The sequence below is a fragment of the Atheta coriaria genome, unplaced genomic scaffold (assembly GCF_025399875.1).
Source record: "Atheta coriaria isolate IRGN ID8LTWV9N9 unplaced genomic scaffold, Caltech_Dcor_3.1 hic_scaffold_64_pilon, whole genome shotgun sequence".
NCBI lineage: Eukaryota > Metazoa > Arthropoda > Insecta > Coleoptera > Staphylinidae > Dalotia > Dalotia coriaria.
In genome coordinates this window covers 27,124-39,346 of record NW_027045506.1, presented here as the reverse complement: position 1 = coordinate 39,346, position 12,223 = coordinate 27,124, and the positions used below count along the sequence as shown (strand labels likewise).

General features: G+C 42.1%; 2 protein-coding genes across 3 annotated transcripts in view; one reads left to right on the top strand and one right to left on the bottom strand.

Annotated features, from left to right (window-relative positions):
• hiw (MYC binding protein highwire) overlaps positions 1 to 12,223 on the top strand; it is a 32,835-nt gene that overhangs the window by 576 nt on the left and 20,036 nt on the right. The window contains exons 2-10 of one of the 2 annotated variants that reach the window (XM_065316519.1): positions 196 to 856; positions 923 to 1,240; positions 1,301 to 1,468; positions 1,533 to 2,566; positions 2,631 to 3,589; positions 3,644 to 6,363; positions 6,425 to 6,774; positions 6,834 to 7,102; positions 7,168 to 7,312. In XM_065316519.1, coding sequence (XP_065172591.1) covers positions 196 to 856; positions 923 to 1,240; positions 1,301 to 1,468; positions 1,533 to 2,566; positions 2,631 to 3,589; positions 3,644 to 6,363; positions 6,425 to 6,774; positions 6,834 to 7,102; positions 7,168 to 7,312 — 6,624 coding nt within the window. Of the gene's footprint in view, positions 1 to 195; positions 857 to 922; positions 1,241 to 1,300; positions 1,469 to 1,532; positions 2,567 to 2,630; positions 3,590 to 3,643; positions 6,364 to 6,424; positions 6,775 to 6,830; positions 7,103 to 7,167; positions 7,313 to 12,223 lie in introns of both variants that reach the window. The other variant, XM_065316518.1, reaches the window with a different exon arrangement.
• Positions 7,324 to 12,168, bottom strand: LOC135802900 (uncharacterized). The gene is made up of 3 exons (XM_065316521.1): positions 11,920 to 12,168; positions 8,747 to 8,992; positions 7,324 to 8,684 (listed from the first exon to the last, which is right to left on the bottom strand). The coding sequence occupies exons 2-3, from the start codon at positions 8,936 to 8,938 to the stop codon at positions 7,461 to 7,463; spliced, it is 1,416 nt and encodes a 471-aa protein (XP_065172593.1). The 5' UTR covers positions 8,939 to 8,992; positions 11,920 to 12,168; the 3' UTR covers positions 7,324 to 7,460.

Genomic DNA, 12,223 nt, shown 5'->3' with positions numbered 1-12,223 from the left:
TGCGCCATATGTTTTCTAAATGTTGCATATGAATATGCGCATGATCACATCGGTTTTTATTTTATTGCCTTAGTAGGAAACTACTTATTTATCCAATCAGATTTCACAAAGAATTAAATTATTTTAAATTTATGTTGAAATAGTAACCATCGTACTACTTTCTAATAATTAATTTAAAACATTGTAATTTCATAGGCGTCAAGAATGGAGCAAACTAAAGAAAAAGTCCACCAAAGCGCAATCAAAACTACGCTCGAAGTTAGAACTCCTCGAAACCGAGTACTACAGCCCCCTAGAGATGGAACTGCCCGGAAACGCATCGCATTTCGCGATGTTCGCCAGCATCCGCATCACGGTACTCGACCGATGGATCCGGCATGCAAACCACGAGTACCTGCAAAGCAGTGGCAGTACTCCCTTGTTGGATCCAAGCGAAGGCGATAGCGAAACCGAGGATAATACGCAAAGCAGCACGTATGTGCCGTTGAAAGTCTCCAAGATCGTTGGCCTAGGCTTGCGATCGGTGTTTGAATTAATCAAAGAGAGTCGAAATTCACATCCGAAGTTATGCACGAAGGCGTTAATGGCGTTGCTGGATGTATTGCAAGGACAACAACCGGAAGGACTCAAATGCGAGCCGAGCGATGTGATTGACCCCTTGTTTGATTTATTATTGGATTTGGCGACGCTGCATGGACCGGAAAGTACATATCCGAATGATGGCAGCCATCTTACAGCCATTGCATGCGCATGTCTGTTATCACTGGTTGTTGTTAGGGGTGATACTGGCAAGTATTTGGCGGCCACGGCGGCGCTACTGATGTGTCCGAGAGCATTAGCACAACAAAATATTCAAGTACGTATATTGCATACATACGAACATATAAGTTAGGTTATGTTATTATTATCTTAACTTTTTTAGATGCCAATGGTTTTAACATCTCTGCAGAGAAGTGTGCATGGTGTATTGCTCGGAAAAGTGGTGCGACCCGAGTGGATAACTCATGGTGTACCACACAAATCGCTGATTGAGACATTTCAAATTAGAATGCCAGTTGAAATTCAAAATATTGTGCTTACGGTGAAGTCACTAACCTGCGACGGGCAGTATTTATATCTCTTCACTTCAAAAGGACTCTTCAAAATTGGTTCTGGTTACGGTGGGACGCTCAAAGGTCATGTCTATATCTGGAAACCGGATTTCTATCCGAATGATAAAGGATTTTTACTGTATTCATCCGTAAGTGCAAATGGCCGCCATTTTCTGTACCATAAGTTTGTCACATATACATTTTTCTAGGGCAACTTGTACATGAAGTTATCAGGCCGACGTGGTATAGAATTTCTCACTGTGGAGAAACAAAACCTTTTAATAAGTGGTTCTGTGCCTTTACACACTCGTGATGCGATGGCGAGCGTTGTTTTCTCGGATGGTGAACATTTAGGCACAATATCACCAGCAAAAGATGTAAGACTCTACAAATTTTTTAAATAATTGTTTTATTTTATCGTGTTATTAATATTAATCACAGGATGGTTTTGTGGTGCGAATGTTGAACCATTCAACGATCCCTGCGGCATTGGTAACCGAACTACCCTTAAAACTCGCTCGTAAATGTGTGGACGCGTTGGGCGTAGCACCCTACGAGGATGACGTCCAGTGCACCACTGTAAATCCAGGCAAAGACGAAGAAGTCGCTACCATATGCGCGGGGAAAGAGTTTGGTTTGATTAAAACCGGAAACGGAAAAGTTCTCTACAGTGGCAAAGCGGCGTCATTGGGTATTAAACAGGCCGGTTTGAGGACAAGCAAATGGACCGAGTTAACACTAACGAAAGCTCCAAAAGTCACGCAAGTTTGCGTTGGACATGATGGCCTCCACGCGATTATTCTCACCGAAGACGGAAGTGTGTTTTTCGCGGGAACGGCACGCCGAGGGGAAGATGGTGATATGTGTAAAGTCCGTCGACAACCCAAGCCGGTTAAACCTAAGAAAATGATTAAAGTTGACGGACAACAAATGGTTTATGCTGCGTGTAACAATGGCACAACGGCGTTGATAAACCGTGATGGCGAATTGTTTATGTTCGGCAAGGATACGACATATGCAGATGGCGCCACTGGTTTGGTCAATAACTTGAAAGGGGAATTTGTTATTCAAGTTGCGCTGGGTAAAGCGCACGCGATTGCTTTGACTAGCAAAGGTCAGGTGTTCTCTTTTGGGATTAATAACAAGTATCAATGTGGCAGAGATTTTGTTCCGCCAGCCAAAGAAGATGCTGTGCCTGCTATAGTAGCAATGGATACCTGCGGTAGTCATGAAGATCAGGAAGCCTGCGACGAGGAGGAGATTAATCGTGCCGTGGAAGAAATTGAGAATCAAGCTGGCGGATCAGACGCGAATAATGCCGGCGGTGCAAACGAGGGTGGCAATCAGGCAATGTGTCCACCCGGCATGCATTCCTGGTTGCATGACATGTGCATGGTTTGCACTGCATGCAGAGAATGTACAGGTTACTCCATAAGTTGCTTATCTTCGATTAGACCGGATCGAAATCCAGGCCAGTGAGTACACATCATGTGTAAAACTTGTAATATGTAACTAAATGTTGATTTATTTTGTTTCCAGAGAGTGTGGTTGTGGTGAAGGTGATTCCGGTTGTGCAATCTGCGGTGTTTGCAGAATATGCGCGCAAGAAAACGTAGACAACTCAGAGTTAACCATTTTAGAACCGAATGGAGCTATCAATTTAGCAGGTATGATGCGTCTGGATTTAATTTTTCGTGATAAAGTCAAAGAACTAGTCCAACCGCGTCAAGGCGCCAAATTGCAAGAACAATTGCAACGTCGTTTGGACGAGAAAAAGGCCCGCAGTCGCAAATCAATGGCCGGATCAAGTAAGCAATCTTTAAAGATGAAATCGACAAGGTCTCTGAATACTCTACCTACGCCGACGCATCGTCCGAGTGCTTCGCTTCGTCAGGGAATGCAGTTAGTGAAAGAACAACCAGGTGGCGGAGGTGGTTCCGATGTCGAGCGTGAAACAGCTCGCATTGCTTGTTTACCACCTGGTAAAATATCTCTACCAGTGGACAGTCCGGTTGTTCAGATTGCGTGTGGATTGCATCATAGTGTTTTATTGTTACAAAACGGACAGGTTTATAGTTTTGGTTCGAACCAGTACGGACAGCTTGGTTGCGGAGATATCTTAGCGAAAGGCAACGTGCAACTAGTGAAATTACCTTGTAGTGCTGTACACATCGCGGCTGGGAGCAATCACACTGCCATTTTGACATCTAAAGGTGAAGTGTTTACGTTCGGGAATTATCAAAAGGGACAGTTAGGCCGAGTGCCACCGTCCTGTTCGCCTCAGGACCAACCGGGGCAAAGTTCCGCCAAGTATCAAAACCCGCGCACGCCGTGGTATTCCATCCCAGGCGCTATACCAAATGTTGGGCCTAGGCATGGAAGAAGAGCCACGTGGGTAGGAGCGTCGGGAGATCAAACTTTTTTGAAGATTGATGAGAGTTTAATTAATACAGTCAGTTTGTCCAAGTCAACAGTCACCGCAAACAAGAATTGCATTAGTAAGTATACCAACAAAATGGCCGACGTAAATTAACTTGTTCGTTTGTTTCTAGTGTTGATACCAAATCAAGTCGAGAACACTTCCAACTTCAAATGTTTGGTGATCAACAAACGTGATGGCAATTGCAATTCGTTTAAAGGTAAAGAACAATCTGATTTCTACAATAAGAGTGTTTGTCTCGACCCGATTTACAACGTGCTTTGGTGTTACAATCCGGTAAACCATGAGATTTCCTATTATAACATAATATCATCGGAAATACGCGTGAAAAGTTCCAACAGCATTGAAACAGACTACAAACTACTCACAGATGTTCACTCTATGACTCCATTGAATCATGAAGAACCCCCTTCGGACAATTTCAACTTGTCTACGATTTTAAACCCTGAACTAGCGCTACCCTTTGTATCTAATTGTCATATCAGCAGATTGCAAGCGTCGATTAATCTTCTCTGCTGTTTGGATACGCTAACAATTGCACATGATCTACAAATGTCCGCCATTAAGGAAGAAACTGAGGAGAGAACGTTAGTATCCGGTAAGCAATACAGCCGTGAAGATTTCCAAGCAGTTAACCGGTTTGAAAGTCATGGGGGTGGATGGGGTTACTCTGGGCATAGCATCGAAGCAATCCGATTCATGGCGGATACTGATATACTCTTGGGAGGATTTGGATTGTTTGGTGGGCGTGGGGAATACACGGGAAAGTTGAAACTCTTGGATATAGGTCCTGATGGTGGTGAGCAGGAAGGTGATGGTGATTTACTTGCGGAAACCGAAGAAATACCTTATGAATGTGGTCCAAGGATGAAGTATCCTATGCTGTTTGAAGAACCTGTTCATCTGCAAGCTCATAGATGGTATGCAGCGTGGTGTCGAATCTCAGGGCCGAGTAGTGATTGTGGATCGTCCGGTCAAACGATGGTGACGACCGAAGATCAAGTCGTGTTTTATTTCAAATCTTCGAAAAAGTCTAACAACGGTACGGATGTCAACGCTGGGCAAGTCCCTCAGTTATTATACAAGGTCATAACACCAGAGAATCAAAGCCCACCGCGACAGGTTGATGTAACAGAACCGATTCACATTCTATCCAAAGATTTCTCCAGGTGTGTTACCAAGGAGTGCTTCCAGAGTTTGTTGTCGCTACTGCAATGGTCTTGGAATACTTTCAAGATGGGTGTTGCTGAACACAATGGTTCTCATATGTACACAGCTTTAGAATTGGATAGACTGGTGTACATCTCAAGGTCAAGTTTGAGATTAATCAGAACCTATACGAATGAGATTTATCCGAATCAAATCAATCGAAAGATTCCTTTGGAAAATGTGCATTTGGCTGAGAGCGTCGGCGATGTGCGAGTGTTGCTGAAGCAAATTTTATCGGATAGTGTGCCGATGAATAAGAAATCCAGTAAGGCAAAGCCGAAAGTAGGCGCGTTATACGCAAAGATGATTTCTAGTATTCTGGAAGAGTGTCATGCGACATTCGTTGCGTGTTTTCATGCATTTTACCCCACTGCATACCTAAAATGGACAAGTCTGTGTGATTTGCTCGCGGAGATTGACAATGAGAGTAAAACCGAGTCAATTACACCTTCAAACAATCAGAGACTTCTCAGCGCCGTCCTCTGCGCGCTTTGTGGACCAACCGTACGTCTTCGAACAACATTCCCTCTTTTAGGCAGTACTCTTCTATCAGATTCATTACATCGCGGGTTGAGTCCGTCTGATAATACCGGTCTGCCAATGATGAGCGGCTCCGATTCGCATTACTACCCGATCCTGGTGGAACAAATGAGTTACCGCAGTCAGATGGAATCTTTATCATCCGGATTTACTTGGTCTTGGCGAGAAGTCCTCGACGCTCTTTTAAATTTAATCACTGAACCGGTATATAAAGCTTTGCGTCGTGAAAAGATCACCACGCTACCGTCACTCACCCGATATTGCTGTCATTTGATGACCAGAGTAATTGCTGAGTTGGTTCATCAATGCAGCGCTACTGAAGAAGACTGGCAGAGTGGATGCGGTCGAATGATGCATATGACACCATCGAGATTCACTCGTACGAATCAATCGAGGACATGGAATACGGGGAATGGGTCTCCGGATGCGATTTGTTTCCAAGTTGACAGACCTGGTATTTCCATTGTGGGTGTGACTGTCTATGGTGGGATTGGTCATTATGAATACGAATTGGAGTTGTTGGAGGATCAGAGTTTGGTGAGTGCGAATGAGGGGCATGCGCATACGCAACGTTGGAATAGTTTGGAAATCACACGTGGTTCATTTGGCCCGGAGGATTTTGCGCCGGATATGACTGATATTAAATTCGAACGAGCAATTGCAATCAAAGAGAATATGAAGTATGCGATACGGTTGAGGAATCATGGCGGGCGTACCAATAATGGCGATGGTGGTTTAACCTCTGTCAAGGGTACGGATAATACGACGTTTACTTTCTCAACTTGTTCGCTGAGTTTCAACGGGACCACACTCACGCGTGGACAGATTCCGATGATTCTGTATTATAGTAATCCGGTGGAATGTGCGCGGACATCATCGACCAAGTTGGAACATCAAGCTAGAAAGGGTGCATTGAACATGACACAAGCAATTGTCCAAAATGCTTGTAAACTGTTTGCTCTTGCCAGGGATAGAGCAGATGAGGCACCTGCAGCTGAAATTTTATCCGGATCTGAAGTTGTGCGCACTTTACTGCCTTTGGTTATGGCTTATATTAGTCCATTGGCAACATCTGATCCAAGGGTAAGGAATATATCACATTACATAGAAATAAATTTTATATTTTTGCAATTTGTAAATTTAGAGCGCTGTCAAAATTCTTGGGTTTATCCAAGAATTACTTCCACATGTTGGGGCTCTGAATCTTCTCGCCGGTACACAATTCGATCTTGATTTGACAAACACCACGAGTCAACACTACACATGGGTGCAGTCCGACCATCCGTATAAACCTGCTACCGTTTGTAATTATCGAGTCAAATTTCCCGAGTCCGTAAAATGGATGTCGGTTGAGTTTGATCCGCAATGTGCGATGGCCCAACCGGAAGATATGCTGCAGTTGTACATACCTTGTCTACCAGGGTGCGCCACTTCCGAGGATGAGGACACGCCTCCGTTGCCGTATTGGCCGGTGGTTCACAAGTTTAGAAACTAGTAAGTAATTGATGAGAGTAATAGGCATATATAATGATGGTGATGATTTTTGACAGCAGCCAGTGGCCGCAAAACTCCATCATTCTACCGGGACACGAAGTTCTCTTCTCTCTGGAGACTGCGTCGGATTATCTGAAAGATGAGAAAGCAAGTGCGTACGGATTCAAATGCTTGGTGGTTGGTTATGAGTGGCCGCCGCCCGGATCAAACATTCAAACTTGTTTCGCCGGCCTGAAACAACTCGAAGCGGAAGTTTCTTTCCTCGGGGGAATGTGCGCGGCTAGTTTAATCAAAAAAGAACTGCAATTGCCTGTGATTGGTTTATCACGTAAGTTGTTTAAGGTTATGTTAAAGAAAATGTTAGGTTATATTGGGTTATATATTTTATGACAGGGGATGATTGTGATACTGATGTTGAAATGGCCGAATCAGTTGCTGCGCAGACATTAGCCGCACATGGAAGTCTTCTATCCAAAGGTTTGGCCCTTGCTGCTCCACCCACAGTCATGCAAGCGATGGACGGAATGATGCCGTTTGGGTAAGTGCATATTTAAATAGGAACATAATTTTATTCATTTGGTAGGGCTACAATTAGATAACATAAATTAATATCACAGAAATAATACCAACTTGCTACGAACACAAGCAGTCATGATGTGAACAAATCATCAGTGGTTATTTAGTAATTATAAGTCGGTGGTGAGCAGGTCGGCGCGTTCGACAATCACGCACAATTCGGTTTCGCGATACGTCCGCCCATCCGGTACGATCATACTCACCTTACCGTTCTTGTCGGTGGAGTTTTTATCATAACTTTTACTCCGATGCAATCGTATAAAGTAAAAACCTACGATGCTCCCAACAATGACCACCACAATGGCGCACACGCCGGCGATGATATATGCCGTGCCGCTTTTCGTATCCAACATTCCGCACCGCGTGCTTTGGAAGTGATCGACCGAAACCCATTCGTCGGAGTCCCGTTCTGACATACAGCTCAATTCCAGCGTGTTTTCATCGTGTCGAAAATACCGCTCCAGATTGCCGCATTCACACTTTTCAGTCAATTGCAGATTGACGAATACCGGCCGGAATGAGTCTTTATCCACAACTAGCGCATCCTTGCTAAGTTGATCGAAGATATTTCGTTCGAACTTAATTGTCTCGTACTCGTTGGGGTCTTCCTTATTGAGCGAGATACTTCGGAATGCGCTGTTGGCTGTGTTGTGGAATCGATTGTTCTGGATCACCACGGGTCCACGCGTTGCTACTTTGAATCCACTACCAGCGATCGCGTTGATGTGACTGTTGAGCATTTGAAAATTATATGGGTTTGTGATTGTAAAGCCAGAGGGTTTCAATGTGTCATAGACGGTAATATTATCCAACAGGAATTGATCCCGTACGGTGAGTTCGTAGAATGCGCGACTGGGGATTGTTGCGAATGCGGTGTTGGTGATGAGAAGGTTTTCGGTGGTAAACCTTTTGAAACTTTGCGTTTCCAATTGATGGAAGGTTGAACCAGTGATGCGGATGTTAAGCATTTGTTGTAGCCTGCTCACTGCGAATGATGACATGTGTTGGATGTCGCAGTTGATTATTTCGAGCAAGTTGATGCGGCCGTGGATGGCATTGTTGGCGATCAGGTCAATATTGCTGGAAATTAGGTAGACACGTATGGATGGCACGCTGGGATCCCAGTCGATGAGGTTTTCTCGATTGCGAACTGATCCCAGCCAGGAGATGCTGTCGGCTTCGAGAACGATTGATTTGATGTTCTCCAGCGTGATTGAGCGTAGACTGCGCATTTCGGCGAATGCGTTTGCACCGATTGTGATTTTACCGCAGTTGGTTATTTTAATCATTGCTACATCATAGACGGGGATTGAGTTATGTTTAATAACAAACTCCTAGCAAATATTTGAAATAATTAGTTTCTTATTAAATAATTTATATTGATTTCAAGTCATACCTCTTTGTCAGTTAGACAATCACATGTTAGTTTCGGATCACTACCACCAGTCCAATGGCAGTTGAAGTTGCGATCGTTGGTGATGTCCAGCGTGTCTTGATTATTCAATATGCAGTCGACGCAATCAAACACATTGATTAATATGATTGCGATGATTACTTTGAGCGTTGATACCGATTTCGGGCGTGTCATGGCTGCTGCCGCATACCTTGGTGCACTCTGGTTGATAATGAGCAAGCACGGCGCCTGTAATTATGAGAATCGCAAAGATTAGTCAGATGTTGTGCGCGCGCTGAGTGCAATAATCTTATCGATGGGGATTGAAATAAAAATTGAGCGTAAGCGCTCACAATGCGAGTTGGCGTGTAATGTGTTTTGCTCGAGTAGGAGTATAGCAAGGTGATAAACGTGTGTTATCAGCTGACTGATAAGAGAATGCCGTAGCGCAATCGTTTGCAATCTAGGGCAGGGGGGAAAACATTCAATTCTCGTTTGCAAACACGGTTATCTAAAAGTGTGAAAGGTTTAACGCAATATCAATAACTGCATTATATACAAAATACGTAAATTTTCTAAAAATATTTGTTTTAAAGAAATACTCCAATGATTTCGTCTTTTTTAATGTTAAAATCTGTTTTTTTTTATTTCCACGTTCAAAGTGTTGTTTTTTTTTCACGGTTTTGAGTCACGAAAATGCGGCGAAAGTGGCCATGACCATGACTAAAGTACTTTAGTCACGGCCTTGACCGTCCGTGTTTAAAGTGCGGCTTTCTGTATCTCAAAACCTTGGAAAAACTGGCGCTTCAAAGATGTTTGTGTGTGTTTGTTTGTGTCGCTTTCACACAAATACCACTCAACTAATTTTGATAAATTTTGGTATAGAGATATGTTTGGCCAAGGAAAAGAAAATAAGCTATTTTAAATCGTAAAAATATAACTTCCAGGATGCAAAATAAGGGATGAAAGTTTGTATTAAAATTTAGTCATATTTATAGTTATACTCGTATAATTCAAATTGAGATGGCGGTAAAATACATAATTAGCATTTTTAATATCTATAAAATCAGAAATAAGACAGAATTAGTGAGGATATTTAGGGTGGGTGCACCAGTGCCGCACCAGGCACCAGTAGTGCACCATTTCTACTTTTACATTAAAATATTAACGTTCTGTCGAACTTTCCGCCACTTTTTTAATATTTGATAGAACTGTCGTACTTCTATGAATCATATAGTCGTGAAAAAAACCGACAAACACGCCATCCACATCAGTTTTTAAAGCAAAATTCGTAACGACAATCGTGCACTTCGTTTCGAGCGGCCATTCTAATAAGCGACACGTCGACGGAAAGTTTTCTTAAATCAGTATAAATCTTTGTTTATATCAATTTCTGTAACCGCTTTTCTAATTAATTGCGTACTAGGCATTGTGAAGCATTAATATTAGGTTTTATTTAATCTGAAAATGCTAATTTAAATCAATAATTGCCATTGGTAAACTACTGGAACTCGAATTGAATGCTTTTCCAGTAATATACCATTTGGTCTACAATTGGTGATTTAGCTTTTTGATATATTTTTTTATTTTTTCTCTTACATGTAGGTTTACATAATGCTGCAATAAAATATTATAACAAAAAGAATACCATTATTCACAATGTTCCAGTTGTAGGCCAGTGGTTTACTACTGGTAATATCTGTACCAAGAGTTTATTCCTGTAATTGACCACCCACATTTTTGTATACAAAATGCTGCCAAAAAGAATGTTTTTTTTTTTAACTAAAAAGAGGAAGATGCGTTTAAAGCAATTGACGAAATAAGTAAAGGTGCAAATATTAGGGAAATATGTCGAAAATACAACATACCCCACAGTACGATCACAAATAAAATAAAGTAAATATAATAATAAGTAATCATTTTTCCAGAAGTACTTTCATTGATTTCATTTTATTTTGATTTATTTTATATTTTTTTATTCAAGTTAATTCATAAATATTGTGTTATAGTTATGACGCTTGTGTAAGTGCTGCGAAATTTTGATAATTATCTAGTTCTTAAATTAGTTAACAACATTATAAGCCCTGTAGCATTTAAGTATTACTTGAAACTTGTAGACTGATGAAAAATTGTGATGATTATTAGGTACATAAAAAAAAGTGGTTCACTATTGGCTCAACGTCTGGTCTACTTTATCGTTAAATAACAAGAAACCTAACAGCTATTAAGAAAATTGGAATAAGCTACATGATTCTATGGTAGACAAAGAGTATGTAGCTCTTTTTTGCACTGATAGTTGTAATAATTGAGTCACAATATCAAAATTACTTTCAAAATGACGCTTAATTGTATTATGCAAAAGATGGTCGCGAAGCGAACTGATTGTAATATTTGTTTCGCGTTTGTTTATATGAATTTTACGCTCATTGTTTGCACGATTAATCATTCGTGTGTCGCGTTAACCGCATTTTATGTCCCACAATCGCCTAAAAAATGGGACACTTGCTGCGAAATTTATTCATTCATCTAAACTTGATGAAAATACGGAAATTTTATGAATGAACAGCGGATGTCAGGCCGCAGGTTTACGTTTTACGCGATGATAACAAAATCGTAACAAAATCTCGCATGTAATTTTTGTGTTTGCGGAAAAACGTATTTTAGTGTCTGGTGCCGCGCAAAGTTGACTAAAAATACACGTGCAGATTGCGCAAATTTATCGGCTCGCCACACGCAAATAGTAATGATTTCATTATGCGCGCACACCGCGCCACAGTCGTGCCAAAAAACGCTGCGTTTGCTTAAGTTTTTCTAAGCTAACGAAGCGAAAACCAACGCTAGAAACGCGTTAATTTCCTATGGGAGCGAATTTGTCGGATGGCGCACTTCTTTTGTTTTTGTGTTGTTTTTTTTTTCGTTCTTTGGTTTATTACACTCCACGGGATTGATGCTGTGTCGAAGGAGATCGCGCACAAAGTGCGAAATGATGGTTGAAAAAGTTGAAAAGTTGGGATATTTTCAATTAGCGCTGCGAGTACTTCAAACTGATGATGTTCGATGGTCAAGTCTCAAGTGGTTGCTCGAATAGTAAATATTGACGCATCGCTTTAACACCCGCGATGGTCACTCACTCAGTTTACTCGCAACGTTTTAAGTTTTTATTTTTCTCTACTTACTTTTAGATCTCCTCGTTGTTGAGTGTAAAAAAACACCGTGTTTGAAGTTTTTGTGCGCGTCAATATTCGACTTTTCGTAGGCTTTTATCCAATTTGAGCGCACTTGACTAGCATGTTCGCCGCCGCCACCGCCGCCGAATGTTTTGACGGCGCGATTCCTCACGGTTGCTATAGAAACTGGTCACACTCGATGCGGCGATGCGGACACCCACCTCGTCGGTAGCGGACTAAACGGCAGCGACGCTGTGAATGCGATCGCCGATCGCGAGTTGTGCGGCGGAAGGGTGGGTGGTGGCGGCGGAGG